Source organism: Diabrotica undecimpunctata, chromosome 1 (genome assembly GCF_040954645.1).
Source record: "Diabrotica undecimpunctata isolate CICGRU chromosome 1, icDiaUnde3, whole genome shotgun sequence".
NCBI lineage: Eukaryota > Metazoa > Arthropoda > Insecta > Coleoptera > Chrysomelidae > Diabrotica > Diabrotica undecimpunctata.
Window position 1 is genome coordinate 3,492,333 of NC_092803.1, and position 27,266 is coordinate 3,519,598.

General features: G+C 33.7%; 2 protein-coding genes across 2 annotated transcripts; both read left to right on the forward strand.

Moving 5' to 3' along the window:
* The first annotated feature begins 527 nt into the window (after positions 1-527).
* LOC140442827 (E3 SUMO-protein ligase ZBED1-like) lies at positions 528-7,025 on the forward strand. Its single transcript, XM_072533800.1, has 2 exons — positions 528-544; positions 5,225-7,025. The coding sequence occupies exons 1-2, from the start codon at positions 528-530 to the stop codon at positions 7,023-7,025; spliced, it is 1,818 nt and encodes a 605-aa protein (XP_072389901.1).
* A 2,167-nt stretch (positions 7,026-9,192) lies between these two features.
* Sou (required for meiotic nuclear division 5 protein souji) lies at positions 9,193-26,225 on the forward strand. The gene is made up of 6 exons (XM_072536044.1): positions 9,193-9,459; positions 16,314-16,560; positions 20,471-20,778; positions 20,931-21,199; positions 24,835-24,989; positions 25,976-26,225. The coding sequence occupies exons 1-6, from the start codon at positions 9,324-9,326 to the stop codon at positions 26,037-26,039; spliced, it is 1,179 nt and encodes a 392-aa protein (XP_072392145.1). The 5' UTR covers positions 9,193-9,323; the 3' UTR covers positions 26,040-26,225.
* The last annotated feature ends 1,041 nt before the right edge of the window (positions 26,226-27,266 follow it).

Sequence of the window (27,266 nt, forward strand, 5' to 3'; positions counted from 1 at the left end):
ATCTACAACGGCGATAGTAACGTGTATTGTCACTCCGTGCGTATGTCGTTTCGCTTCGGTATTTTCCGATCTCTCTATTATTGAATGTAAAAACATTAACCTGTTGGTTTTACTGAAATATCGCATTTATTGTCTATTATCATTGTTTGTAACACATTTTAGAGAAAGAAAGTACTATTTTTGGGGTTTTTAATTGTTTGGGTTGACTTTTTCGGTTTCGGTTTATTACGCGGGTCTTTTGCATGCTGCATGCTGCTGTTTGTTTTTGTTGTTTGAAGTCATTTTTAAAGAGCTTCGTCTTCGTTATATTTTTGGATAAAAATGAGGGTCCGAAAGGAACATTGGGAAATGTTGCTTTCATTTTGCGAAGAATATCCAGAATTAATAACAAATAAATTTAATGGAAGTGAGGGACGAGCTAAAGGAATAGCTGTGTGGCAAACTGTTACCACAAAATTAAACAGTTTAGGATATGGCGAAAAAAGCATAGAGGGATGGAGAAAGGTAAATATTTTAATTAATTAATCATGAACAAAATAATTGTGTGGAAACATAGTATTTTAAAACTAATGTTTAACCTTTTTAGACACTAACAGATTGGAAGTGCAAAACGAAAGCGAAAGCTGCTTCCTTAAGAAGGGCACAACAAAAGACTGGTGGTGGTTCACCTCAGCAACCTCTTTTATCCACATTGGAGAATAGACTTTTAGGTATTATGGGGGGTCACCGCTGTCATTGGTAATGAGTCTGTAACGGAATTAGGTTTTGGAGAGGTAGATAAATTTTATAATTTATAGTAATATACTAACCATATTGTGGAAAATATGTAAAAATCTAATAATAATTTAATTTGGTAGGTTGAAGTCCAACATGTTGATGTTGAAATGACAAATAATAGTATAATGGTGGAACATGATTACCATATTGAGGTAGGTACATTTATTTTTGGAATAATGTTAGAATTTGAAAAATAGTAATTTTTGTGCATGTTTGTTTTTTGATGAGAAATAAACATTTCACATTTGAATCATTTTTATTGGAATCCTTAGTCATTTTCATTAAACAAATTTTCAGATGTTCAGTATTATATATAAAAAATTGGTGTATGCTAATTCATCATAATATAACAGTTTACACAAATCAAACTGTATTTAGTATCATTCCACTCTAAAATATATAATATATTAAAAATATTGCTGCATTTTTAGGCTGATTCAAATTCCCTAATTTCAATTAAACCAGTTCTTATTACAAAACACTTGTTATTGCCTGCCCCATCCTAGCTGGTGGGTTTCATATATCATATAACTAATAAATCTATTATATTACAGACATTGGCTTATTTATTGTTATTATGTCATTGTTAGAGTATTTATATGAATTGCATATATCCTATAACTAATAAATCTATTGTATTACAGACATTGGATTCTTTATTGTTATTATGTCATTGTAAGAGTATCTATGTGAATTGGGCTTTTTGTTTCTGGTTTCTATTGAAGTATTAATAATTTAAACAAGTAACAAAACCTCTATATATTTGTTTTCTTCATAAGTTACCAGAACTATTTGTGACCAATGTTTGTGAAAGATATATCAGAATGTTTTAGAAATTGTGATTTCCTGATATTTGCAGATGATTTGAAATTATTTAAATCCATAGATCCAAATGTTGATATAACTTTAATTCAAGAAGATTTAGACAGGTTGAGTATTTAGTGTAATAATAATATTTTGCATTTAACTGTTGCTAAATGCTGCTGTATAAACTTTTACAGTGTTATAGAAGCAATATCATCTGGGGGTCTATTTTCTTCGCCTTATTTGCTTTATGGCATTTTCTTGGTTGGTCTGGTTTCATAAATTTTCATTTGAGATTTGGTTAGGATATAGGTATATGATGTGTAGAATCGTTTTAAAACTTTAATTTAATAAAGTGTACTTGCTGCTAAATTTTTTCAACATCATTTATAAATCCAATTTATTTCTTTTTTCTGTACAAGAATTCGAGTATTTTCATATTTGTAAAATCATACTATTCATTTTTATTCTACTTGTACCAATAAAGAGTGATCATTCTCATTTGTGATTTAGATTTAAATATACTTTTTTTTATAGAACCAAATAGATGAAACTCCAACCAACCAACCCAGCACTTCTCGTGCCAATTCGGAAAGAGATGGAGGAGGTAATAAAAGTGTTAAAAGAAAATTAGACTACCAGAATAATACGGGAACTAGTAATAAAAAAACATTTCGACGCAGGCCAATGACAGTTCCATTATCAAATGAACTATTGGATCTTAATAGACAGTCAGTAGAGCTTTTGCAAAATGTTAGCAATAATACTGATAACATGGCAAGATCACTGGAGAGCATTGCCACATCATTGAAAATAATGGCCGAGATTTTAAAAAATAGTGGGTCAAGTAATAAATAATAGTTGTTAGTGGATCTATCCTTTATTAATTTTTGTACTTGTTATAATGTTATAAATAAAATGTGTTGTTATTAACTAGATTGATTTCTTCCTATCCTATATGATAATCCTATCTAAAATATGTGTTGATAAGGTTTTGTCTAGCGTTATGTCCAACTGCTCTTAGCAAGTAGTTGTTAGGAATAGGAATATTAGGGATTTCATCACGTAATGGCAAATCAAAATCTAATCCACCATTTATGCATATGTTGTGTAAAATAGCACATGCATTGGCAATATTGCCAACTTTTTCTGGAGAATACCTCAATATTTTTGAAAGACATAGAAATCTTCCTTTAAGCACTCCAATACATCTCTCAATACAATTACGTGCTTTTATATGTGCTTGAGTATATCTATACTCTGGAGTATCTGGCAATGCATTTTCAACAGGAGTCATTAACCATGGCTCTTGTGGATATCCAGAATCACCTAGTAACCAGCTGTTTCTTTCACCTAACAAACAAAATATATAATTTAAAGTATTTTCTATCATACAGTTTGTTGTAAAACATGTAACATACCCCTTTGGTAATTAATTTCCAATTCTGCTCTCACTCTTGAGTTTCTCCAGATAAAAGAATCGTGGGTAGCACCTGCATATCTGCAATTTATGTTTAAAATTTTCAATCTATGGTCACACACCTGAAACAAGTAATAAATTCACATAATAAAAAGTGAAAGGAAAGTAACTTGGTGTATATATAATAAAACCATTAAAAACCTACCAACTGAATGTTTTTAGAGTGGTATCCTTTTCTATTGACATAATTGTGTTCCTCAACTACTGGTCGTAGTATTTCCACATGCGTGCAATCTACAGCTCCAATCACTCCAGGGAAATGAAATGCTTCCATAAATCCTAGTTTAATTTCATTTTTTGATTGTAACGTTGTTGGGAAACATATCCATTCATTTGCCAATGTATTGATAATAGCAGATGTAACTTCTTCCACTGCTCTGGACATGCTTTGTTGAGACATGGATATGTCAAATCCACGGCCAATAACTCTTTGATATGCTCCAGTGGCATAAAACCTTAAGGATCCAAAGAATTTCAGCAGAGGAGGAATGGCTACTGAATTATTTGTGTGTACCATATTGGGTGCAATTTGATTATAAACGTATTGTGCCATCTCCTTATTCAACCTAAAGAGTTCTTTAAATTGAATATCTTCTATAGCGAAAGGATTGCTTTCATCTCGCATTTGGCGCCTTGTTAACGCTTCGATACGAATTTGTTCTAACCGCTCCTCATTTTCCCCTGCTAGTATGTTTATTATATTAATAGGTAACATGCCTACACTATTTCCACGATCTCAGCAAAATAAAATAAACTCTTACGTACAAACCAAAAACAGTTAGAATGTACACATAACCTTAATCTCCAAAATAAAAATAAATAAATTTACTGTCAACTTGCTTTTGGAATATAATACGCTTGCGCTATATAGAATTCGATAGGTCTCTGGAGATAGAAACGAAACGACCAAAATAATAGCATTCATGCGACAATGCGGATGTACGGAGTGCCGACGTTGTAGAATCTTCTCTATATGTAGAATACTACATGGCACAGAGTCCCACTTCTGGCCTTTTCATCAACCGCCATGTTTTTCGTACAGACTTGACAACCACTGATATGGATTTGACAATGACGTGTAATATATATTATACGTCATAAATATATATTTAACGTCATACCACAGAATAATAAATAATTGTAATTTATTCTGTGGTCATACGATCTGGTTTATAAAAAATATTTATTACATAAATATATTTAATAAAGAAATAGGATAGTTTATAGAGAAATAAAAGCTTTAGAAATTTAAAAATATAAAATAATATGTATTATCTTTAAATTATTTAGTTCGTGTATCAATCTACATACTCCATCTCCATAACGACATCGCTTTATTGTTCCTTTCCGTACGTACAGGTTGGTACAGGTATCAATAATAATCTAATAATCGATTAAAAAAATTGATTTGCTAATTAAAGCACTTTTTTCATTATTTTCGTATTTCTTTTTTCAATAACTATACTTTCTTCGGTAAAAAAATGATACAAATGTTTGTGACGAAAAAGGCCTATATCTATCACAGCCATAGACATAATAAAAATCACAGCAATAGAGTTGGTCGGATAGTATCTACTCGATACTTATGTATCGAATACTTACTAAGATTCGAAGTAATCGAATCCTACCCAACAAGTACCCGATACTTAAAGTAATCACAAAAACCATTAGATACATAGATACCGATTAGATACTGGAGTAATTAACACGTCACTCACTCACTTCCATAATATTGCTACATGTACTATAAACTGAAAGTAATCATAACAAGTCATTCTCTCACTCTCAAGCACTTAAGTGTGAAAAAGTATAATAGATGATGTTTGGGTTGTCTATTTCTTCCAAATCACTTACACTTTTATGTAAAATGATTTAAATACCTACACTCCAAAATATAATAAAAACTTAATTGTTTCATAATTTACTGATGAGAGCACTTTAGTCCCAATAATAATTTGGTTCTTTATTTATAAAAAAATTGAATTATGGTTCTTTGGAAGAAATACTTGAGCTTTATTATTTAAGGGCCTTAATTTTTGAAACCTACAAGATTTTTATTTTTATTCAGTTCAGTTGAATATTATCATCCGTGGTATAAACTACAAAAATTACGTGTTTGAGTTAATCATAGTATTTTCTATTTTCGATCAAGATGAGTGACAGAAAAAAGAGTAGAGTGTGGTTACATTTTACCATACTAAATAACGATAAGGCTAAGTGTGATATTTGTAAAAGTGTGTTATCTTACAAAGGTGGGGCTACCAGCAATTTACAAAAACATTTGAAAGCGAAACATTTTGCGGTCTTGAGTGAACAAGTTCCAACAAGTGTGGAGGTTTTTGAGCAGCCTCAGTCATCTCTTCAATTTGAAGCTATGGAGTGTTCAGGTGCGTCAAATATTTTAAAAGTTAGTGCTGAAACTGCAGGACTTTCTAGTGGTGCTGAAACTGCTGGACCTTCTAGTAGTAGTAATTTGTCCACCCAAGCCGACAAAATCCAAGTCCGAAAACGTCCGATGCAAACTACAATATCAAGTTTCTCTGTACGTCCAGCAACTGCTTCGCGAATAAAAATGCTAAATGAAAAAGTGTTGAACATGATTATTAAAGATTTACAACCATTTTCTATTGTGGACGATGAAGGATTCAGACGGTTAGTAGCGGCTCTTGATCCATCTTATAAAATTCCTTCGAGAACTACATTTAGTCGGGATTTAATGGACCGAAAGTACAAAGACATTATTGAAAAAGTAAAAGTCCAGATGAGTCAAGCAGAATTCGTGTGTTTAACAACTGATACATGGACTTCTCGTTCTGTCGATAATTATATGGCAATAACTGCTCATTATATAGATAAAGACTGGATATTAAGAACAGTATTATTGGGATGCTTCCATTTTTCAAATCAGCACACGTCAGAAAATCTCAGAAATCAAATAATAAATGTTGTACAAGAATGGGAAATAGCTAATAAGATACAAGCAATAGTGACTGATAACGCACGTAATATAACAAGTGCCATAAAATTAACAGGTTGGTCTCATCTTCCTTGCCTGGCTCATACGATTAACTTGATTGTCCAGGATGCCCTAAAATTAATTCAGCCGCTACAACAAAAAGTCAAGAAGATCGTCGAGCATTTTCATCGAAGCACTACCGCTGCGGAAAAATTTAAAGAAATACAGATACAGATGATAGGGAAAAGTTTAAAACTTATCATCGACGTAGTTACCCGGTGGAACTCAACATATCTAATGTTCAGCAGAATCTGTGAGCTTCAAGCTCCACTGGAAGCTACTTTGGGCATTTTACATAATCCTGTAGAAAATCTTCTTGAAAGTGAATGGATTCTTTTAGGTAATTATTGTAAAGTTTTAAAACCTTTCGAACGTGTGACTTCCGAATTATCTGCTGAAAAATCGGTATCGGTTGCAAAAATTATACCTCTTGTGACTAGTTTAAAAGAGTTTCTACAAGGAATACGTACAGAATGTTCCAGCACGTCCAATATAAAAGAAGCATTGATACATGGTATGAATACCAGATTCAATAATATCGAGTTTAATAGTTTAGTTGCAAAAGCTACTTATTTAGATCCCCGTTTCAAAAGAAAAGGTTTTGATAATGCCAACGCAGTGATTCGCGTTAAAGAATCTTTGTCAACCGAGATGCGGAGGCTTCTTAAAGAAGATCAACAAATGGAAACTTCAGAAATGCAAATTTCAGTTGCCTCTCCTGATTCCGATAGTGACGAAGATTCCATATGGAAGAGCTTTGATGCAAAAATTTCGAAGAGCCAGTCAACTTTAGCGACTTCAATAATTGAAGAAAAACAATACACAGAGGAACAGAATATTAAAAGAAAAGAAGATCCTTTGAAATGGTGGAAAACGAGGGAAGTAGTTTACCCTACTTTGGCAAAACTAGCCAAAAAATATTTGTGTAACTGCCACGTCTGTGCCTAGTGAGCGAATTTTTTCCAAAGCAGGTCAGGTAGTGTCAGACCGTAGGAATAGACTTAAGCCAAAAAATGTGGAGAAATTAGTATTTTTAAACGGAAATTCAAATTTACTCTAAATAATTATTATATTTTTTAAGTTGTTTTTTTTTATTTCAATTTTTCAGGAATTGATTTTTTTCTGTTTTTCTTTTATTTAGATTTTTAATTGCTATAATTATTTACTAGGTACCTACCTTTTTATTATTTCCTATACTATTATATTATATTCCTATATTTGTTGCTAATAAGAATAAAAAGGTATCTAGTAAGTAAATATTTAATTATTTTTTGTATTTAATTATTCTATTTAATATATATGTACTATGTACTTAATAAATTATTTATATACTCAATATATTTATAATATACTATTGTGTACATAATTAATAGAATAATGAGTATTATAAATAATTTATAAAGTATATAAAATAAAATGTTTTGCTAGATACATTTTTATTTTTATTAACAACAAATAATGTTTTATTATATTTTGTTTACTATTATTTATTTTTATTTACATTTTATTATATTTTATTTTCTTTCATTTATTTTTATTTCTATCCATTACAAATAAATGATTTATAGTATTCCATTTTTATCTACCTACTAGAATAGTACATACCGTATACCTAACTCTAACCCTTAAATCCCAAATCATCACCTTGTCTCGATGCCTTGTCTAAAATACCGATAAAAAAATTTAAAAAATCTCCATCTCACAGGCAATAAAGATAAAAATAATGGTAGGTATTCAAGTGTTCAGTAGTCAATCAGTACTCTCGAATCTCGAATACCGCCTCGATACCGAATAGTAATCGTTTTGCCTCCCATACAGTAAAGTAATCAAGTAATCATAGTATCAGATACAAAGTATCTGATACTTATTCAGAAAGTACTTGTAATTACTCGATACTTGAAAAAGTAATCATTGCACAACATTACACAGCAATAATACATACGCACATGAGGTATATGGTAATAACTGGTAATCTCTATTAGGTAAGCAACACATTTTGACCTTCATATTCAATAGACAAAATGACACTGTAATTTATAACAATGGAGCCGATTTTTGCTCAATATAGTAAACAAAACTGTCAATTTTAGTTTAGATATTATTAGACTTCAGAGGGCCAACATAGGTCATCCCTCATACTGGCTTTGTAATGAGAAATAAATATATCATATAGAATTATACCAAAATAGATGATTTGTGCAATTACTGAATAAGATTAGAAATGGTATACATGGGACTAAACCATAATTCACGACTGAATTAGGCTCATTGTAAATTTCCTAACAGCTATTCTTAAGTTAACATTTTTCCCATAGGTCGTAGGTCCACTCATTTACTCATTATGATAAATCATGATGAATAATATTTATAATGTTACAGTCCATCTAATTTACTTACCGTTGCACGTCATTCATTCATTATTTATCATTGACATAGATTTAAGTTGACATAGTTGTCAAAGTATAAAAAAATCCTGAATCCATTTTAAATCAAATAGGTCACAATTATTGCAAAAGTGGATTATACAACAAAACAAATTAATATTTATTGTAAATAAATACAAACAAAACAAGAGTTAAAAAATAATCTTGTTAAAAACAATTTGAGCCGCTTGTATGCGTCGTATAAAGATGTAAAATGGAATACTTAAACAAACACAACACTTTTTTCATTACTTATTAACATTAGTCAACACCGCAACTGTCAAATAAGTTACCAATTTATGCCAAAGTATCACCTTCGTTCGATTACAGTTACAGTCTGTTCCGAACAAATGTTCTTCATAAAAACGCTTTATAATGCATTTATACAAATTAAATGAAACATATTATTGTGTATTTCTTTAAGTTAACTTTAATATAAATCTTTAAATATTATTTCTACGCGTATATAATAAAATATCTCTAGTGGCTGTAATGCCAGTGTACTCGGCAAAGTGATTCTAAAAAAGAACACACCTACCGTCTAAATATTTCGTGTTGGTATCATGTGACCACACGGACTATGACGCTGATGACGTACAACGGTATGTAAATTAGATGAAGTATATATTAGTAGACGTCATTGGGTCTGGGACGTCTGGGTCCACTACTATTCGAAAGAAAATATCGAATGATCACGATTAGTAAATCGGTTCCTCGCGTATGATTCGATTACAACCAGATGATTACAGTTAAGTGAGATCCACATCAAAACAAAAAGTAGTAGAAATAAATAACACTAAACAAACCAAAAGCAAAAGCAAACATGGAAGCTTGTCAAGCAGTGGAAAGAGAAATTGATAAAGTTTGTTCGAAGTTTGGAAATATAAATGAGCACGCCAAAAGGGTTCTCTCGGATCTCGTAAACCAGATTCAGAACTTAAAAGAGGAGTATGATAATAGTAAGTGCACAAGTGGATATTTTTATTTAGAACAAAGAATATTTATACTTTTACCAAAAGTGTCTAGTTGCATTATTGTCTTTATTAGTATTTAATAGATCTGTAATAAAGTAAATATATGTAAGATGTGCTAATTTTACATTCTTCTCACTTCATTTTTTCTTTAAATTCCCATAATAGGTATTTCTAAATTCCTATAATGTATTGTTAATCTTATACAAATGTTAAAACCGATTTATATTTTAATATTCTAAATAACAATAACTTTCTAATTTGTAAGAATAATTAGATTTTGATAATGCTAATATTTTTTGATAAATTTGATAATTTTAATGAGAGTATAATAGTGTAGATTTCGACAGTATACAAACAAGTTTGATCTTAAGGAGAGATTTTAGTTAATTAATTTCTATAATTGCCAATACAAGGTATACAAAAATTGTGTAACTACCTGCGATTTGTGTTTTGTTTCCATACCTATATTTCATCAAGGGTATCATATGGTCCAATGGCTTTATCTTTCATTATTGTATATAAAATTTTAGCAACTGTCTCATTTGATATTTTTGACATCATTAAGTTTTAAGTTATTATATATCCAAAAAATGATATGTTTTCACTGCATGATGTTTATAAATATTTTTAAAGAGTAATCCTATATAAATGACCTTTTTAACACATTTAGCCTGTATACACTAGATAGGAGCACATCATGTTTTTACTATGGATGGTGCATACTATTGTGGCTGACAGGGTTATTGTGTTTGTTTGTGTTTTGTGCTGACCGGACCAGTCATCAATCTTAAACTTTTGGCCAAAAATGCATAAGCGCCCAATATTCCACAAGGGTGAAAGAGAGAGTATAACGATTTTATTTTGCTTACCACATAGGGTATAATTATAGGGCATTGAAAATTAAGACAGAAATTATTGGGGTAGAGATAGGGCAAACAAAATAAACGATACTTGTGTGAATGGCACTCATTGCTTATTTGGAGAGTTGGGGTCATCGATAAGTTGAATGGCAAGGGGTCGGATTGGGGCAACTACAAAAATATGAAACAAAGGGGTACTTACACGGATCTCCAGGAACAAACAGACAAATAAAACACAAGAGTTCCCTCTAGCTATTTGAAATGGAACGCCGCTTCAAGAAAACTTCCTGCTGGAGGAAAGAAAAGGTTCTTACTTCCTAAAAACACACTAAAAGAGGTTAGGAGACTTTTCTAAAATAAAAAGACAAAATGGTTCAGAGAAATAAATTAAACACATTTATTACTTTGATCAAATAAAAGGCGTATATCGAGCACAGTTTAATTTAATCTTGCCCAAGTACTTTCGATCCCTAGATCATCTTCAGGAGCATTTCGTCAATGAATATTTTGTGCCATTTAGTGAGACAGTAATAAATGTAAATATAAGGTTGAATGCTTGAATAAATGAACTTTGATCAAATAAAAGGCTTATATCGAGCACAGTTTAATTTAATCTTGCCCAAATACTTTCGATCCCTAGATCATCTTCAGGGGCATTTCGTCAATGAATATTGACGAAATGCCCCTGAAGATGATCTAGGGATCGAAAGTATTTGGGCAAGATTAAATTAAACTGTGCTCGATATATGCCTTTTATTTGATCAAAGTTCATTTATTCAAGCATTCAACCTTATATTTACATTTATTACTGTCTCACTAAATGGCACAAAATACTTACTATATAAATACTTACAAAGATAAATATAAAAATAACAAAGAAAAACTTACATGTCCTTTTTGTTTACAAAACTCTGTTGCTAAAAAACTTACCAATGTTACTGGACTATAAACTGTGGCAGAAGTAAATCATTACAAATAAAAATTATCTTTTTAAATAAACTATGTATCAAGGTTAGGTTAGGTGAGAAGCTGCTATGTTTGGTCTATATATAAATGAAAGCAAAACAAAATATATGGAGTGCACAAAATCGAATGAACATGAAAATCTGAAGGTAGACAACCATACCTACAAATATGCCTCCACTTTTCCTTACCTAGTCTCAATACTAAATGACAACAACAACATCAGTCAAGAAATACAAGCACGGATTCTTAGCGGTAATAAGTGCTTTTATGCATACAAAGACTTTATGAAAAGTAATTTACTGAATCGTGAGTCTAAGCTGAGAATCTACAAAACAGTAATTAGACCAGTGGTCACATATGGATGTGAAACGTGGACCCTCTCAACCACTGATGAAAATCAACTGAGAATATTTGAGCGCAAAATACTAAGGAAGATATTTGGACCAACCCAATGCAGAGATAGTTCGTGGAGAATTAAAATGAACCACGAGCTGGATGAACTAATGCAGAGCGCAGATGTTGTCAGATTTATAAAGTCACAAAGACTAAACTGGCTTGGTCACCTAGAAAGAATGCCAGATAATCGAGCTGTAAAAGTAGTCCAGAGATGGAAGCCCCAAGGAAACAGAACAAGAGGAAGGCCCCGTAAAAGATGGATAGACGACGTAGAGAGGGATCTTAAAACCATGAACATCAGGCAGTGGCGAAGGAAAGTATCCGACAGGGCAGAATGGAAGAACATTGTTAAGCAGGCCAAGACTCACAAAGGGTTGTAGCGCCATTAGAAGAAGAAGAAGATGTATCAAGGTTAACCTTTTTCAAAAACAAAAACTAATGTAAAAAAATAAAACTAAGCTATCATATTATGTCAACGCCAAATTTAAAAACAGAACAAATAAAATGATAGCTAAGACCACACCCTAAGATTTACAATTTTAATTAATAAAAATTTAAATTGTTATGAAAGCAATTATTATTTTAAACTGTTTATTTTTACTTAAGAGTTCAAACAAAAAAGTTACCTGGATTTCACTGTATACACTCTAAGATTTCTGAGGTTGGGAACTCGAATTTAAATTCCCTGCCACACAAACAAATTCATCTCTTGAAATTGGGACACTGCACACCTTGGAAACAGCTTCTTAAGGAACTGGACAATGGAACATGTAGAGATTTATTAGGAACGCTGTTTTTCAAATATCTCATGGTGAGAGGCTTACAATTAAAAAAAACAGTGATTACCCCTATCAGAGTTGACACGTTACTTTGAGTACACTTTGAGTACATCACTTATTCTTTGACAAATATGCCAGTTTTTCGCAAGACCGTTCCCTTTGACCAAATTTTTCAACCTCTAATTGAATTCATTCCCCCCTGATATCGGCTAGCTACCTATGCCACCCTTTTTAAATCTAACCTGTTCTCGCAACCAGAACAACCCAAATTTCTCATTAAACATATCACAAAACGACCTTGAATCAAACTATTTATACAATTGTAGAAATAACATGTACAAATCAATAAAACCATATTTAAAGTCACAGTTACAAACTGGATTTTGGAATTTTTCCTTTAAGTATATCTCACAATGTAAACAGAATGGGGAAATATTTATACTTGGGCCAGGGGCATCTTAGAAAATTTTATACAAAGAAATTTATTATTCTACAAGAGAAAGAAAGATTATTGTGTTTAAACATGGCCACTGTACAGGATGTCCTAAATTGGTATGTTTTGCAGGGTATACCGAAAACTAGAAGAAATAGAAAAATAGTAGTTAAGATTTCATAACAATTTTTTTTTTATTTAAAGTAACGCTTAACCAATCAAATCATAATAGTTTCCCACATTAGTAAGATACAGGATTATTAGTAAAAAATGTCAAAAACAGCAGAGTTTAATACTGCCCTGCTAAGCTGAAAGGTCCTAGCTGACAAAATCGCAGTTTTGGTTCTAACAGTACTGGGTGGCAGCAAAAAGCATTCTTTGTCTTCCCTTCAAAGCTAAATTGTCCTATCTGTCATTAAATAGCTGTTCTGAAGTGATGCTTGTTGTCCTAAGTTCAAACTAAAACCTGATTACTAAGTATTACATCATATCTGATCTGTACAAACCTGAAGTGTCCTATTGTAACAGATAGGACATTCAGTATTGCAACATGTAATGCCACCCAAAATCTAGCACGCCCTTAATGATAGATAGGACATATTCAGCATTACACCTTAAAACAACAACATAAAAATCGGAAGTGTTTGTTTCCATTAATGCCAGTTTTCTGTGTAGAAAATTTGATTTATACCTCGAAGTAAGTACCCAAATGTTATATTATTAATCATTTATAATTAATCATATTTATTAATAATAGTTTAATAAATAAAATAGGAAATATTTAATAGTTAATAATAATAGTTGAGTTAATTAATAATAGTTAATTAATCATTATTATTTATTGTGCCAGATAATAGTACCTCCATGATTGGTTTAAGTGCCTCTTATATTTAGTTCCGTTTTTATTTTCATTACATTAACTGTGCTGAAGCTGGAACTTACTGTAAATGTAACTGCAAAATCTTCAATGTAAAAAACTCGCTTAAACAGTTTAATATAATCTGTAAATGATTCTATTACTGATTAATTAAGGAAAAAGCTACATATTATGTACTCCTGTTTTAGCACTTTTGAGTGTTTATCAAATTAACTCATGATTGCAGTGGTTAGGTTAGTTACAGTTATTTAGTAACCTATTAAAAGTGTATAAAGTATTGTTTTGTTTTATTCTGGTATGACCACCAACCCTTCCACCAGCTGTGGTTGTCAAATGGTTAATCTTGCCTTAAATAGACAATTAAGAGAACGCCTACATGGAAATAAAAAGCTTGTGAATACCAAAAATGTTAACAATGATCCCGACTACGATCCATAGCAAGACAGTTTTTGTAGCGAGTCCACGTTTGCAGCGTCTGCACAAGAAAGCTGTATCAGTGATGAAAATGACAACTGCCTGCCCCACACTCCAGCTATGTCTGATAATAAAAGTTTAGTCGAAGCAGATGCATCTATTTATCGATTACTCAAGTTTATGGTTGACTACATGATCACTTCGTCCATAAACATTGCTGAAAACAATTACGCTAAGATGTACACCACAAAGGGAACAATTAGAAAGAGTACAAAAATTGAGATAGCACTTGCTGAGAGAAAAAAGCAGAAATTATCATGTCGCTAGTGACCACAAAATAAAAAAAATCCTGTAATAAAAACATCTGCATGCTGAAGTGTTCAGAACTGATAAAGGAAGCGAGACGAGAAGATGTTAACAAGCAGTATTGGGAACTTAACAACCAAGCTCAACATTTGTTTGTGCACGGTAATGTTAAACAAATAAACAAGAGAAAAAATACTGTTGGAACTGATTCTTGTCGGAAGTATTCCTACAAATATTATTTACGAGATGCTAACGGATTAGATATGCAAGTATGTAAAACTTCTTTCCTTGCCATGTTAGGCTATGACAAAAGTAATGATCGATTTTTGAAAAATATTAGAGGAACTAATAATCATGTTATTGTTCCCAAACAAGACTAACGAGGGCACCAACCAGCTCTGAAATTTTATTGACAAACAACCGATCGTTGAACCTTTAAAGTCTTTTCGACCTACCGTATCTCATTATCGTGGGAGCGTGCTCGCAATCGTCTATACTTACCATCGGATATTCCAATTACAATGACTACAAAATAAACAATGTTGGAAACGCTGTTTCTAACACAACAAATCGGTGATTAACTAACTCACTGAAAAAAGACTGCCAAATAGCATTTTGAGTTTAAATTCACCTCCTAACCCATGAAATCAAGCAAAAAAATTGCCGGTTTTGAAAAAACTACATGCTGAGATCTTAACTGCCTCGAATCACATCTGTTTCTCCTTTAACTGCTACTACACTACACATTACTGAATTCCCGAGGACAAATAACGAATTTTATTATGAAAACAATGAAACCGGCTGCTTTGGCAGCGGTTCATCGAGAGTGATCTCATCCTTCCAACTCGGTATAAACAAAACATAAACAGAAATATTTCTGTTTATTTGATGCACAAAATATCCTAAAGCGGAATCAATATCAAACGAGTAGCAATTTGTGTTATATAAACAAATTAAAAATGTTTATATTATCAATCTCGGAGACGCAAAAAGAATATTTTTCGGTGTTTTAATATATACGAGGTAAATCGAAATGCTACATGGTGAGCGAGAACCATATGTTCAAATCCATCATCATCATTTTGGCTTTACAACCCTGTGTGGGTCCTAGCCTCCCCAAGAATTTTTCTCCAGTCGTCCCTATCCATCGCCTTCCTCCGCCAAGCACGTATTTCCATATTTCTCATGTCTTCATCGATGTTATCTAGGAATCTTGTTCTGGGTCTTCCTCTTCTTCTTTGACCAATAGGTCTATCAAGGAGCGTTTTTCTAGCTGGATCGGTTTGCTCCATCCGCATTACATGGCCTACCCACCTCAGACGTCCTATCTTTATGTGTTTTACGATATCTGGTTCCTGATATATCCTATAGAGTTCGAAATTGTATCGTCTTCTCCAGACACCATTTTCATTTACCGCTCCATAGATGCGCCTTAGTATTTTTCTTTCGAAACATCCTAACATGTTTTCATTACTTTTTGTTAAAGTCCAGGTTTCTGAACCATATGTTAGGACTGGGCGTATTATTGTTTTGTAGAGTTTTACTTTTGTATTTCTTGATATAACTGTAGACTTATGTTCAAATCCACCAATTATAAAATTTTTCATTTAAATAATTTCCAATAAATTCAGCATTATTGCTAGGTATCTTGTTGAAACCAAAATGTATTCCTCTGAACCTAATACATGTCATGGCGTTTTTGAATATCTCGGATATTTACTACTAGATTATCAATTTTAATTCTTAACTGTGACAAAAGTAAAAGTTATGTTAAAACCTTTTTGTGAATTTTGTTTTTTTTTTTTTAGGTGGAAGCGAACATGTTTTAACTGAGCTCCAAGTTGATATCTTGAAGCAGAACATGGTCAAGATAAAAGAGACAATATCTAAATTGGCAACCGATCACCGAGATTTACATAGTACGGTTTCGAAAGTAGGAAAAGCGATAGATCGCAATTTCACAGCAGATTTCGCTGCTACCAGTAGAGAAGAGATGTTCAACAATCCTGATAAAATTAACCTTATTAATAAAGTTATTTGTCAACATTTTTACAGGTAATTAATTATATTTCTATTCTATCTGTTTATGTAAGAAATATAAAATTAGCTGGTTAATTAATTAAAGCAGAAAAAAATTATCCGCGTTAAAAAATTATGTTTCGGGGGACACGGGGGGCTATTTATGGAACGATGCGTGTTTGCCTCCCCTACGTAAGAGGTAAAAGTTTTAAGTCAAGAAAATGCACAGAACGCGATCATCACATGGTCGTGATGATCGCATACGAAGAAGAAGAAGACATTTTTGAAGCAATTTTACTTATCCGTAATATTAGTTGGTAGTTTCACATCTCACAGATTTTCAATTTCTTCATTAGTGTTTGTAAGGGTCCAGCTCTGTATGCCATACAGTAATGTGGAGAATATATACCAGGGTATTAATCTGATCTTAAGGTTTAATCTTGACAGTAGAAGGCCAGCAGATCGAAAGAGTAAAAAAGTACACTTACCTGGGAACACTTATAACAGAAAATAATGACTACACTGCAGAAATCAAAGTCAGAATCGAAAAAGCACATTCTAATTTTATAAAAATGAAAAAGGTCCTATGTGGCAAAGATTTAACATTAGCTCTTAAAGTACGCTTAACAAAATGTTACGTATACAATGTACTACACTATGGAGTGGAATCATGGACGTTAAATCTAGACACAATGAGACGACAACGCCTTTGAAATGTGGACCTATAGAAGAATTATGAGGGTTTCCTGGGTAGATAGAGTTACGAATAATGAAGTACTGAGAAGAATAGGTAAAGAGAAGGAAGTTGAACTTACAATTAAAGAAAGAAAGCTACAGTATCTCGGACATGTGATGCGGGGCGAGAAGTATGGCATCCTGCGACTCATAATGCAAGGAAAGATAGATGGCAGAAGAAGCATCGGAAGAAGACGAATTTCATGTCACAAGAACCTAAGAGAATGCATATGTTTGGATGCAGCTCAAAACAACTTTTTAGAGCTACTGCCTCAAAAATTAAAATAGCTATGATGATTGCCAACCTCCGTAGCGGAGATGGTACCTGAAGAAGAAGAAGAAGGTTTAATGTAATATCTAAATAAGAATTTTCTTTAGTTTATAGAAGGCAGCTTTGTCTTTTTCAATGCTGATTATTATTTCTTTGTTCATATTCCAGTTATCGTTATTATTATCCAGACCTCGGCGTCATATCTTGGTGATATTTTTGACTCTTTCTAACTTTATTCCATACGATTTCATGTTCATTGGTTGTAACTCCGTTTTGCTGATAACCATAAGAAGTATTCAGTTTTAGCCATATTCATCACCTGCTTCGACCACCCTGTCTAAAATGTGTTGCAACTCTTTTTTATTGGAAACAATGTCGTTTGCATATCTGGAATTGTTGACATTCATTCCGTTGATTTTAATGCCTGCCTCTTAAAAATTTTCCCATCCCTTCTTCTTCTTGATGTGCCTATCCGTTACGAATGTTGGAAATCATCATGGCAATCTTTATTTTATCTGCAGCAGCGCAGAACAGCTGCACAGATGTTGTATTGAACCAGATTCTGAGGTTCTTTAACCAAGATGTTCTTCTTCTTCCTGGACCTTGTTTTCCAAATATTTTTTCTTGTAGGGAGGCTTGAAGGAGAGCATATCTGGATTCATTTCGCATAATATGTCCGAAGAACTGTAACTTTCGAGATTTGATTGTGGTCAGTACCTCTCGGTTCTTATTCATTCTTCTGAGGCCCTTCGCCCACGGGATCTTCAGCATTCTCCGATATAGCCACATCTCAAATGCTTCCAGTTTTCTGCGCATAACTTCGTTCAAGGTCCACGTTTCAACACCATAAAAAGGACAGAGAAGACGTAGTATCGCAGAATTCTTACTTTTGTATCAAGAGAGAGGTTGTGACTCTTGAAGAAGACCCCCATCCGATTGAAGGTGGATCTAGCTTTTCCGATGCGTGCTCTAATCTCCTGGTTATTGGTCCATTCTTCATTTATTATGGTGCCGAGGTAGTTGTAGTGAGTCACTCTTTCTACAGGGGATTGGTTGACGTAGAGTTGACCTTTTGATATCCTTTTCTTGCTAATTATCATAAGCTTTGTCTTCTTAACGTTTATATTGAGTCCATATTGTTGACTGTAATACGTGATTTTGTTCATAAGAACTTGTAGGTCTTCTAAGTTGTCCGCAAATACTATAGTGTCATCTGCATATCTGATGTTGTTTAGCCAGTAACCATTTAGTAGAATACCTTTTTCAATTTTTTTGCAAAGCTTCGATAAATATTCTTTCAGAATACAGATTGAAGATTGAAGTTCACCTTCAACTCTGAGATTTGCGATTTGATTCCAGTAAAGATTTCTAATTATTTTCAGATCTTGGTTGTTAATTCCTGTTTCTTTTAGTATTTGCCTCATCTTAGCGTGCTGTAGGTACTCGATCAAACGCTTTCTCGTAATCAACCAGACATGCGTATACGTCGCAGTTGACCTCTCTGCATCTCTGGAATAAGAATTGTACTGAGAACAAAGCCTCTCTAGTGCCAGCAGCATTTGTGAACCCGAACTGGTTGGGGGAAATTTGACTTTCACACAGCTTGTAGATTCTCTTATGACTTATCTTTAGGAACAATTTTAGGAGATGACCCATGAGGCTTATAGTACGGTAATCTTCGCATTTTTTGGCTCCTGTTGTTTTTGGAAGTGCAATAAACTCAGATTTCAGCCATTCTGTTGGTATTTCTCCAGGAGTTGTATATGTTGTTGATGCGATTATTGCTGTTGATTCGTTATCCATTAGTTTGAGTAGTTCTGCTTGTATATTATCAGGGCCTGCCGCTTTGCCAACCTTGGGCGATACGATTATTTCGACTCCATATTCATGTGATCCATCACTTTTTTCCGAGTGATATACCTTGTGATCTTCTATTTGTATTTCTCCAGAATCTGGCCATCTCATTTCTGCTATTCCCATGATTTCAATATGCATTCTCTTCATCTCCTGTATTGCATTGTGGATTTTTCCTGCTTTGTATAAAGTTTTGGTATTCCATGTGCAGATCTTGATATTCTTTCTGCACTTCAATTTATTATCTTTTGGTAAACTCAAAACCGTCCTCCCCGGTGACCCGATCGGAGGACTTACTCCGGAATTTATTTTTGTATTGAGCAGTGACATGATTGACTATGCATGAGGGCGTATCGCTGTGGAGCTTTAATAGAGTGTTTGCCCTACTTGTGCTTCCCCATCCTTATGCCGTTGATCAAATCTTTGGTTCATTCGCCTTCGAGGCCGATTTCACAACCTCAGGACAAAAGAGCGCCCTACCACTTACCAACTCATCTGCCCGAAGCCGTTGGTCAGTAAATGGGGAATTGCTTATACCGGCAATCGCTCGGTAAATGACTCGTTACACTGAATGACTCGCCACACTGAAGAGTATGAGGTAGAAGAAAATATAGTGACCCGTCTGCCCTCGGAAACCTAATAGCCATTCGGGGTCGGAAGAAACAAGAGTTAGCCAAAAGAGGCTGATAGGAAAGATTAAAGACATATCACTCAAAACAAGTTGAAAAAGAGTAATTTGTGAAGGCCCTTATAATGCTCCAGGTCCGTTTCATAAACGTGTGAGTATTAATACACTTTATGTTCCCGCTCATACCTCGGGGTGTTGACTACAGACTGTATGGCTCGTCCAGAATGCCATAGTATAGAGGATAGAGTGAGCGTAATTTTTACAATGGAGACACCCAAACTCCATGGCCTGACCCTATCCATCCCTAACCGCCGCAAACCTTTGACACCTGAATTAGAACCATATCTTTAGGTCAATGATAAAGGATTATCCAGTTAGTCTTTCTTTTCTCTTTTATCTTACCACGATTCTAGCCTAGCTTGCGTTTCAAAATTTAACTAATCTATGAATATTTTTAGACAAGGCATGCATGATGTAGCTGAACAACTCGCTCAAGAAAGCTGCGTTACACCAGAGACGCACGAAAAAGAACCTTTCACCGAAATCAATCACATCTTGGAAAGATTAAAGATGAAAGATTTGGAACCGGCTCTGGCGTGGGCGACGGTACATCACGAAAATTTGGAGGCTCAGAATTCTTCTTTGGAGTTCATGCTACACAGATTAAAGTATATCGAAATTCTACGTAAAGGTCCGGTATACCAAACAGATGCGATTTGCTATGCTAGGTTACATTTCAGTAAATTCATGTATCGACATGAAAAAGGTAAGTTCTTTTCCATTTTATTTATATTTATGTGTATTGGGACAGTATTCCAGGAAGGTATAATTATAGTAGGACCTCTTTAAGTCAATTCTCGATCAGACTAGATCAGATTGGACTAAATAAATAAATATAATAATAAAAATCCCTTTTAGAAATCCAAACGTTGATGGGGATGCTTTTGTACGTCCCTAACGGAATAAATAGTTCACCGTATAGTTGCCTTCTCGACCAAGAACTGTGGATAGAAATTTGCGAGTTGTTTCTGCGTGAAGCTTGCCAGCTTCTCGGCGTATGCGTCAACAGCCCTCTGACAACTTGCATCAACGCCGGGTGCACTGCCATTCCCGCTTTGCTCAATATTAAACAGGTCATGATGCAGCGACAGGTTACCGGCATCTGGAATGGAAAGGACGAACTGCCGGTAAGTACTACTAATATATATATATTTAAAATTTAAATTGGACAATTTAAATAAAGGAATCAATGTAATGAGGTCCTTCTGTAGAGTTTGGTGGGGTGGAGACCCTACAACACTGCTTATAACCTATTATGGACTGGTATGATCTCATCTTTACTTTGGTAGTATATTTTTAAAGCTATCAAGCAAGCAAACCCTACAAAAACTAGACACCATACAATATCAAGCACTAAGGCTAATTCTAGGATGCATGAAGTCAACCACCACTACAGCCCTGTTACCAGAAACAGGGGAGATGACCCTAGAATTTAGAAGGAGATGGCAACAAAATTCATGTCAAAAATTTATAGCTACCACTGTTTGAGTTAACACATGAAGTAAACCAGGGAAGTAATCACAACTTTGGTTATTGGAGACAGATAGAGTGTTCATACTTAGTAGAAGCATTAGATTATCTAAAACCATATAAAACATAGTCCACAAAACAGATGTGATAGCTGACTTCATACAAAATTATGATACCTTATATATGGTCAGATACCCATAATTCAATTAAACATCAATAAAACAGGTATCAACCAAAATACAATATTTAAAATAGTTACTGAGAAATTGTCTAGAAAATATATTTTTGTTTACACTGATGCATCAAAATGCGAAATTGATCAGGAAACAAAAACTGGTTATGAAGTGTATATCCCTGACATAGATTTTTCATTTTCATCCAAGCTGCCTTCAATTATGAATATATGTACAGCAGAAATAGGAGCCATTAACAAGGGGGTAACTGTATGCCTTACTAGGAGCATCAAAGATTGTATTGTCTTTAGTGATTCTAAAAGCGCTATACAAAAATTAAATTGCATAGGTATTAATTCAAAAAGTGATTATATTGCACTACAAACAAAAAAATATTTATTGAGGACAATTCTACTGGTAAAAACTATGGACTGTGCTGGATTCCAGGTCATTCAGGAATATAGGGACATGAATATGTGGATAATTTGGCAAACATTCGCAGGTGTCTTAAGATACCTCCGGAGATAAAAGTACACCACACAGAACTCTGGCCAGCTCTAAAAATAAATATAAAAAATGAACACAACACTCAATGGAAATCAAAAGTTCAAATTAAAGGAAAATGGTATTCAGAAATACAATTAACGTTCCCAGAAAAACCATGGTTTCATAAATTCCCATACATAGATAGAAGACATTTGACAAATATAATAAGAATGAGAACAGGACATTGTTGCACAGGCTCACATCTATATAGATTAAGAGTAAAAGACCACCCATACTCTGAATGAAGATCTTGACCACATTCTTCTTCAATATCCAATAAGAAAATCCAAACAATTTAATCTGAGAAGTGAACTTACAAAATTAGGAGTACCAAAAAATTCAAATGCTCAAAATATGTTACAAAACCTTACTTTTGAACAACTAAAGGCAGTGATTAACCACTTAAACATTAACAAACTGAGTTTATGATAAATTCATCCGGACCCCACATCTTTTAAACATCCTCTAATTCCCTTCTGGATACTACTTGTTAAACCGAGGCAACATTTCGGTTTGTGAAAAGCTCCGCCGTTGCCCGGGAGCGAGAAAAGTCTACATTTCCTGTGTTGTGCTATTTGTTTCAAACTAATACCTCACCACCAGTGAAATAAATTTAGTACATGTATATATCCTTTATTGTGTGCTCATTCAGTACACAATTGTCTAAACTCATTTGAAGACCAAGTATAACAAGATCCAACAAATAAATAAAGAAGAAGAAACTTATTTAGAAAAAATTTCTTCTTTTTTTTATATAGACATGACTGTCTGTTTTTCAATGTGCTTCTAGTAAGTTGTCGTTCCATCGTTTTCGTGGTCTTCCTACTGATCATCTTCCTATTGGGGAACCGTCTCTTGCCGTCTTTACTACTCTATTTGTTGTCATTCGGTTTATATGATCGTTCCATTCTACTCTTCTATTTCTTACCCAGGTCTTGATGTTCTCCATCCTGCATCTACGTCGTATATCTGTACATCTAGCTCTGTCCCATAGTATCTTACCATCAATTTTTCTAAGTGTTTTCATCTCTGCTGTTTCTAACATCCTTGTTGTCCTCTCTGTGTCAGGTCGTGTTTCTGCGACGTATGTCATTATTGGTCTGATGACTGTTTTGTAAATTCTGCCTTTCGTTTCTTTCCCGATATTTTTATTTTGGTTTATTGTTTCATTTAGGCAGCCTGCGGCTCTGTTTGCTCTATTTACTTGATCTTCCACTTCGGTTTCGAGCTTTCCGTAGCTAGATAATGTGATGCCTAGATATTTAAACTCCATCACTTGTTCTAATATCTGACCTCCCATAGTCTACCCATGTTTCCTTCTGAATGTGTTTCGTTTTTATTAGTTCGTTCATCTCTTTTCTTTGTCCTCTGATCATTCTCCATATTTCTTTTTTTGTTCCAAAGAAATCGTGTTCCATCTGTTTTGAGAAACTCTTCTAGTGTTCCTTTTTTATTTGTCTAACTAAAGTATTCGTTTCATTTCTGATTCGTTTATAGTGGTTGTATGCCTGTTGTGGTTTTTGTGTTCTGTATTGTAAAAAGACTTTCTTCTTTTCTTCACATTTTGTCTTCACTTCCTGTCTAAACCATGGTGTTTTCTTTTTCGATACGTTGGTGTTCGTTATTTTCCTCTCTCCAAGTGATTCTGTTGCTGCGTTAATTATGTTATTTTTGAGTTTTCCCAGCTTTCCTCAATGTTATCGTTTTTTAATATTTCATTCCCAGCGATCTTCTCTGTATTCTTTTCCTGTATAAGTAACCCTTGGATTCCGGATTTAGTCCTTCGACTTTTATTTTTGTTTGTGTTGGCGCCGCTCTCTTGGGTGGGAAGTATTTCAGGATTATTCTTATTTTACATAATACTAGACTATGGTCGCTATCTATATCTGCTGAGTTGAGGCATCTTACGTCGATTATTTTAGATGAATGTATATCTCTGTTGGTTAGAACATAATCTATCATAGATCTTTGTCCACGGGTGTTATTAAATGTATATTTGTGTTGGTCTTTGTGGTCAAAAAATGTGTTGTTTATTCTTAGTTCGTTATTCGTGCAGAAGTTGATCATCAGTTCTCCATTTTCGTTCTTAACATGATAATGATAAAGTAGTCTATTAAATCAGGGGTTTTTTTTCTAACCGTAGTCCAGTAGCTTGGGGTACCAGTTCATTCTTTAATAGCTAATAAAAACTCCTTACTCTTAGTGGTACTTATTCTAGAGCCCCAGTGTGTGTTATTCGCGTTGAAGTTCCTCCAAGTTATTAAACTTTTCAGAGACAAGAAACAAATTAATTTTTTAAGCAACCAATTGGCACTCCATGAGACAATTCTAACGTCATTCACCATTTCTTTCCTTAGGAATAGCACCTTTAGCTCTATATTCCAGGCAAGAATGAAATTATGTGAATAATGTTGTCAATTTTCTTTGAAAAATAATTACGGACATCCAATTTTTTTGTCGCTGTCTAATACATGTACTACAAAGAAATGGGGCACTGAAATATTACATGGTTACATGAATTTTGATAAAACAACCTTCGATTCTATAAATACTGAAAAATTTTTAAATTTCAGATCGAAATCGACTTAGGTAACGAAAACAAATATCATTCGATGTTTGCTTGTCCGATTTTAAGACAACAATCGACGCAGTTCAACCCGCCAATGAAATTGATCTGCGGTCATGTGATATCACGCGACGCATTAAACAAATTGTGCAATGGAAATAAGTAAGTACATTCTTTTCCTACTATACTTCATCTTTATGCAGGAAGGAGAATATTTCAAATAAGTCACGGTTATTTGCTTTCATTTATTCATTATCTTAACCTCGGCATTATTTTAAGTCAAATGGACGTATACCAACATTAAAAATATGTTATATATCCGTTATTCTGTAGCTCGAGAATGGGAAAAAAACACTGTTCTTTTTTTCCATTTAACCCACACTGTATATAAAACGAGACTGAGTTTAATAACTTTTTCCGTCGACCGTCCATTAATTAATTCATGATTAATTTTAACGATTAATTTTAATGATTAATTCATAATCCATGATTAATTTTAACGCCCTCAAAATCATTGATTAATGACCCCTATTAATGAATGATTTTCTATTAATGAACGATTTCATTATAGGCAATACAACATACATTGCTTGTATAAATTAATTTAACCACATTTAACGCTCTGTGATTGGCAGTTACCTGTGGTGTAGGCAACCAAACATACCTATTTATATTCCCACTAAAAAATTATTTAAAATGAAGTAGCCGCTGTAAGTACTGTCTGTCATTGTATGTCATTATTTATCGTTAAGTAAATAAAAATTTAAACTAAGATATTTTTATTTCTGAAAAGTATGGTCGACGGAAAAGTTTTGTAACGAACTCGTGAATTAAAATGGCGATTAACAATCTCGAACATTAACGCACTCGCTTCGCTCGCGCGTTAATATATCTCAATTGTTAATCGCCCTTATTAATACACTTGTTGGTTAAATAACTATTATTTTGTTACATTGATAGATTGTTACTGTCTTTGATGATATGAACGTTGTCATTGAATACGTTTGAAAATGTGGAATCGTAGTTTTGTTAATTTTATTTATAACAAACCTTATTCATCGTACTTCTAAATCACTATTTTCTTCAATTATTTAATATATATGATAAACTATAATTTTTATCTATCTAATCGAATAATTCTGTTGCAGAATGAAATGCCCTTATTGTCCCGTAGAGCAGACACCTTCAGAAGCACGGCTGATATTTTTCTAACCCCTTATGTATATATGGGCAGTACGGTGGTTATTGTATTCTTCGTATAGACGCGATAATAATTATTACGGTTACATTTTGTATGGATATTTAGTGTTGTGACAGTTTTAGTGTTAAGTTTGTTATATCTCATTTATGATTTTTGTGATCCATCCGAAATACAAAAAAAGTTTTATTTATCAATAATTACCAACAGGACTTACTTATTTTACCTTTCTCCTTTTCTAAACATGCCTCGATAAACTTTATATACACTCCCGATCATAAAATCCGGGTCATCTTGAAAATTTCAAGTTTCTTAAATATTTTTGCCTCTGGTGCAGTAATAACCTTTTTTTTTGGCTAATGTATTTTTTATTTGTCATCAATGTTTGTTTTGAAAAAAAAAAAATGGTTTTTTATTGTTTTTATTGAAAAAAAAAAACAGAAAACAGATCAAATTGTTAATAAAACAGACATACGAAAACAAATGGAAAATACAGAACGTGGTAAAAAATCAGTGAAATTTCAATGACCAATATCGTGTATTGCCTCCCCTTGCTCTAATAACCTCTTGCAGACGACGGGGCATACTCTCAATTTTTCTCCGGATTACATGTTGTGGTATGTTATTCCACTCTCTCACTAACAGATCCTTAAGCTGCTGTGCGTTGTTAGGAGGAGGTGTATGGGTTTGAATACGTTTTTTCAAATCGTCCCAGAGATGTTCGATGGGATTCGGGTCCGGAGACCTAGCTGGCCAGGGTACCCTCGTAATTCCAACTTCGTCCAAGTATTACATACTGATCCTGGCAACGTGCGGTCGCACGTTTCCTGCATAAAAACGGCGTTTTCTCCAAGCCCTGCCATGTTGGGCATAACATGTTCTTCCGGAATCTCCGTAATGTACCTTCGTGCGGTTAGGGACCCATTTTCGATGAAGGGTTATTCTGTGTGGAAGTCGGAAGATATACCTCCCCAAGCCATGACCGAGCCTCCACCAAATGGCATTCTTGGAACAATGCAAGCTTGTGAAAATCGTTCACCGGTTCTCCTCCAAACTCTTACACGTCCATCGGATCCAGTTAGGCAGAAACGGGATTCATCTGAGAATAACACTTTGCTACAATCGTTAATTCCCCAATGCGCGTATTGTCGAGCAAAAGCTAGTCGTGCAACTCGAGGCACCCGGCGAAGTGGCGGTCCTCTAGCCATTACCCGAGAAGATAGTCAAGAAGAACGAAGTCT

What these genes read in the sequence shown, in the direction of transcription:
- Sou (XM_072536044.1), top strand. Translation starts at nt 9,324, where the DNA reads ATGGAAGCTTGTCAAGCAGTGGAAAGAGAAATTGATAAAGTTTGTTCG. An exon ending in AAAAGAGGAGTATGATAATA is followed by an intron (nt 9,460 to 16,313) that starts GTAAGTGCACAA and finishes TTTTTTTTTTAG; the next exon opens with GTGGAAGCGAACATGTTTTA. An exon ending in AAATTGTGCAATGGAAATAA is followed by an intron (nt 24,990 to 25,975) that starts GTAAGTACATTC and finishes ATTCTGTTGCAG; the next exon opens with AATGAAATGCCCTTATTGTC.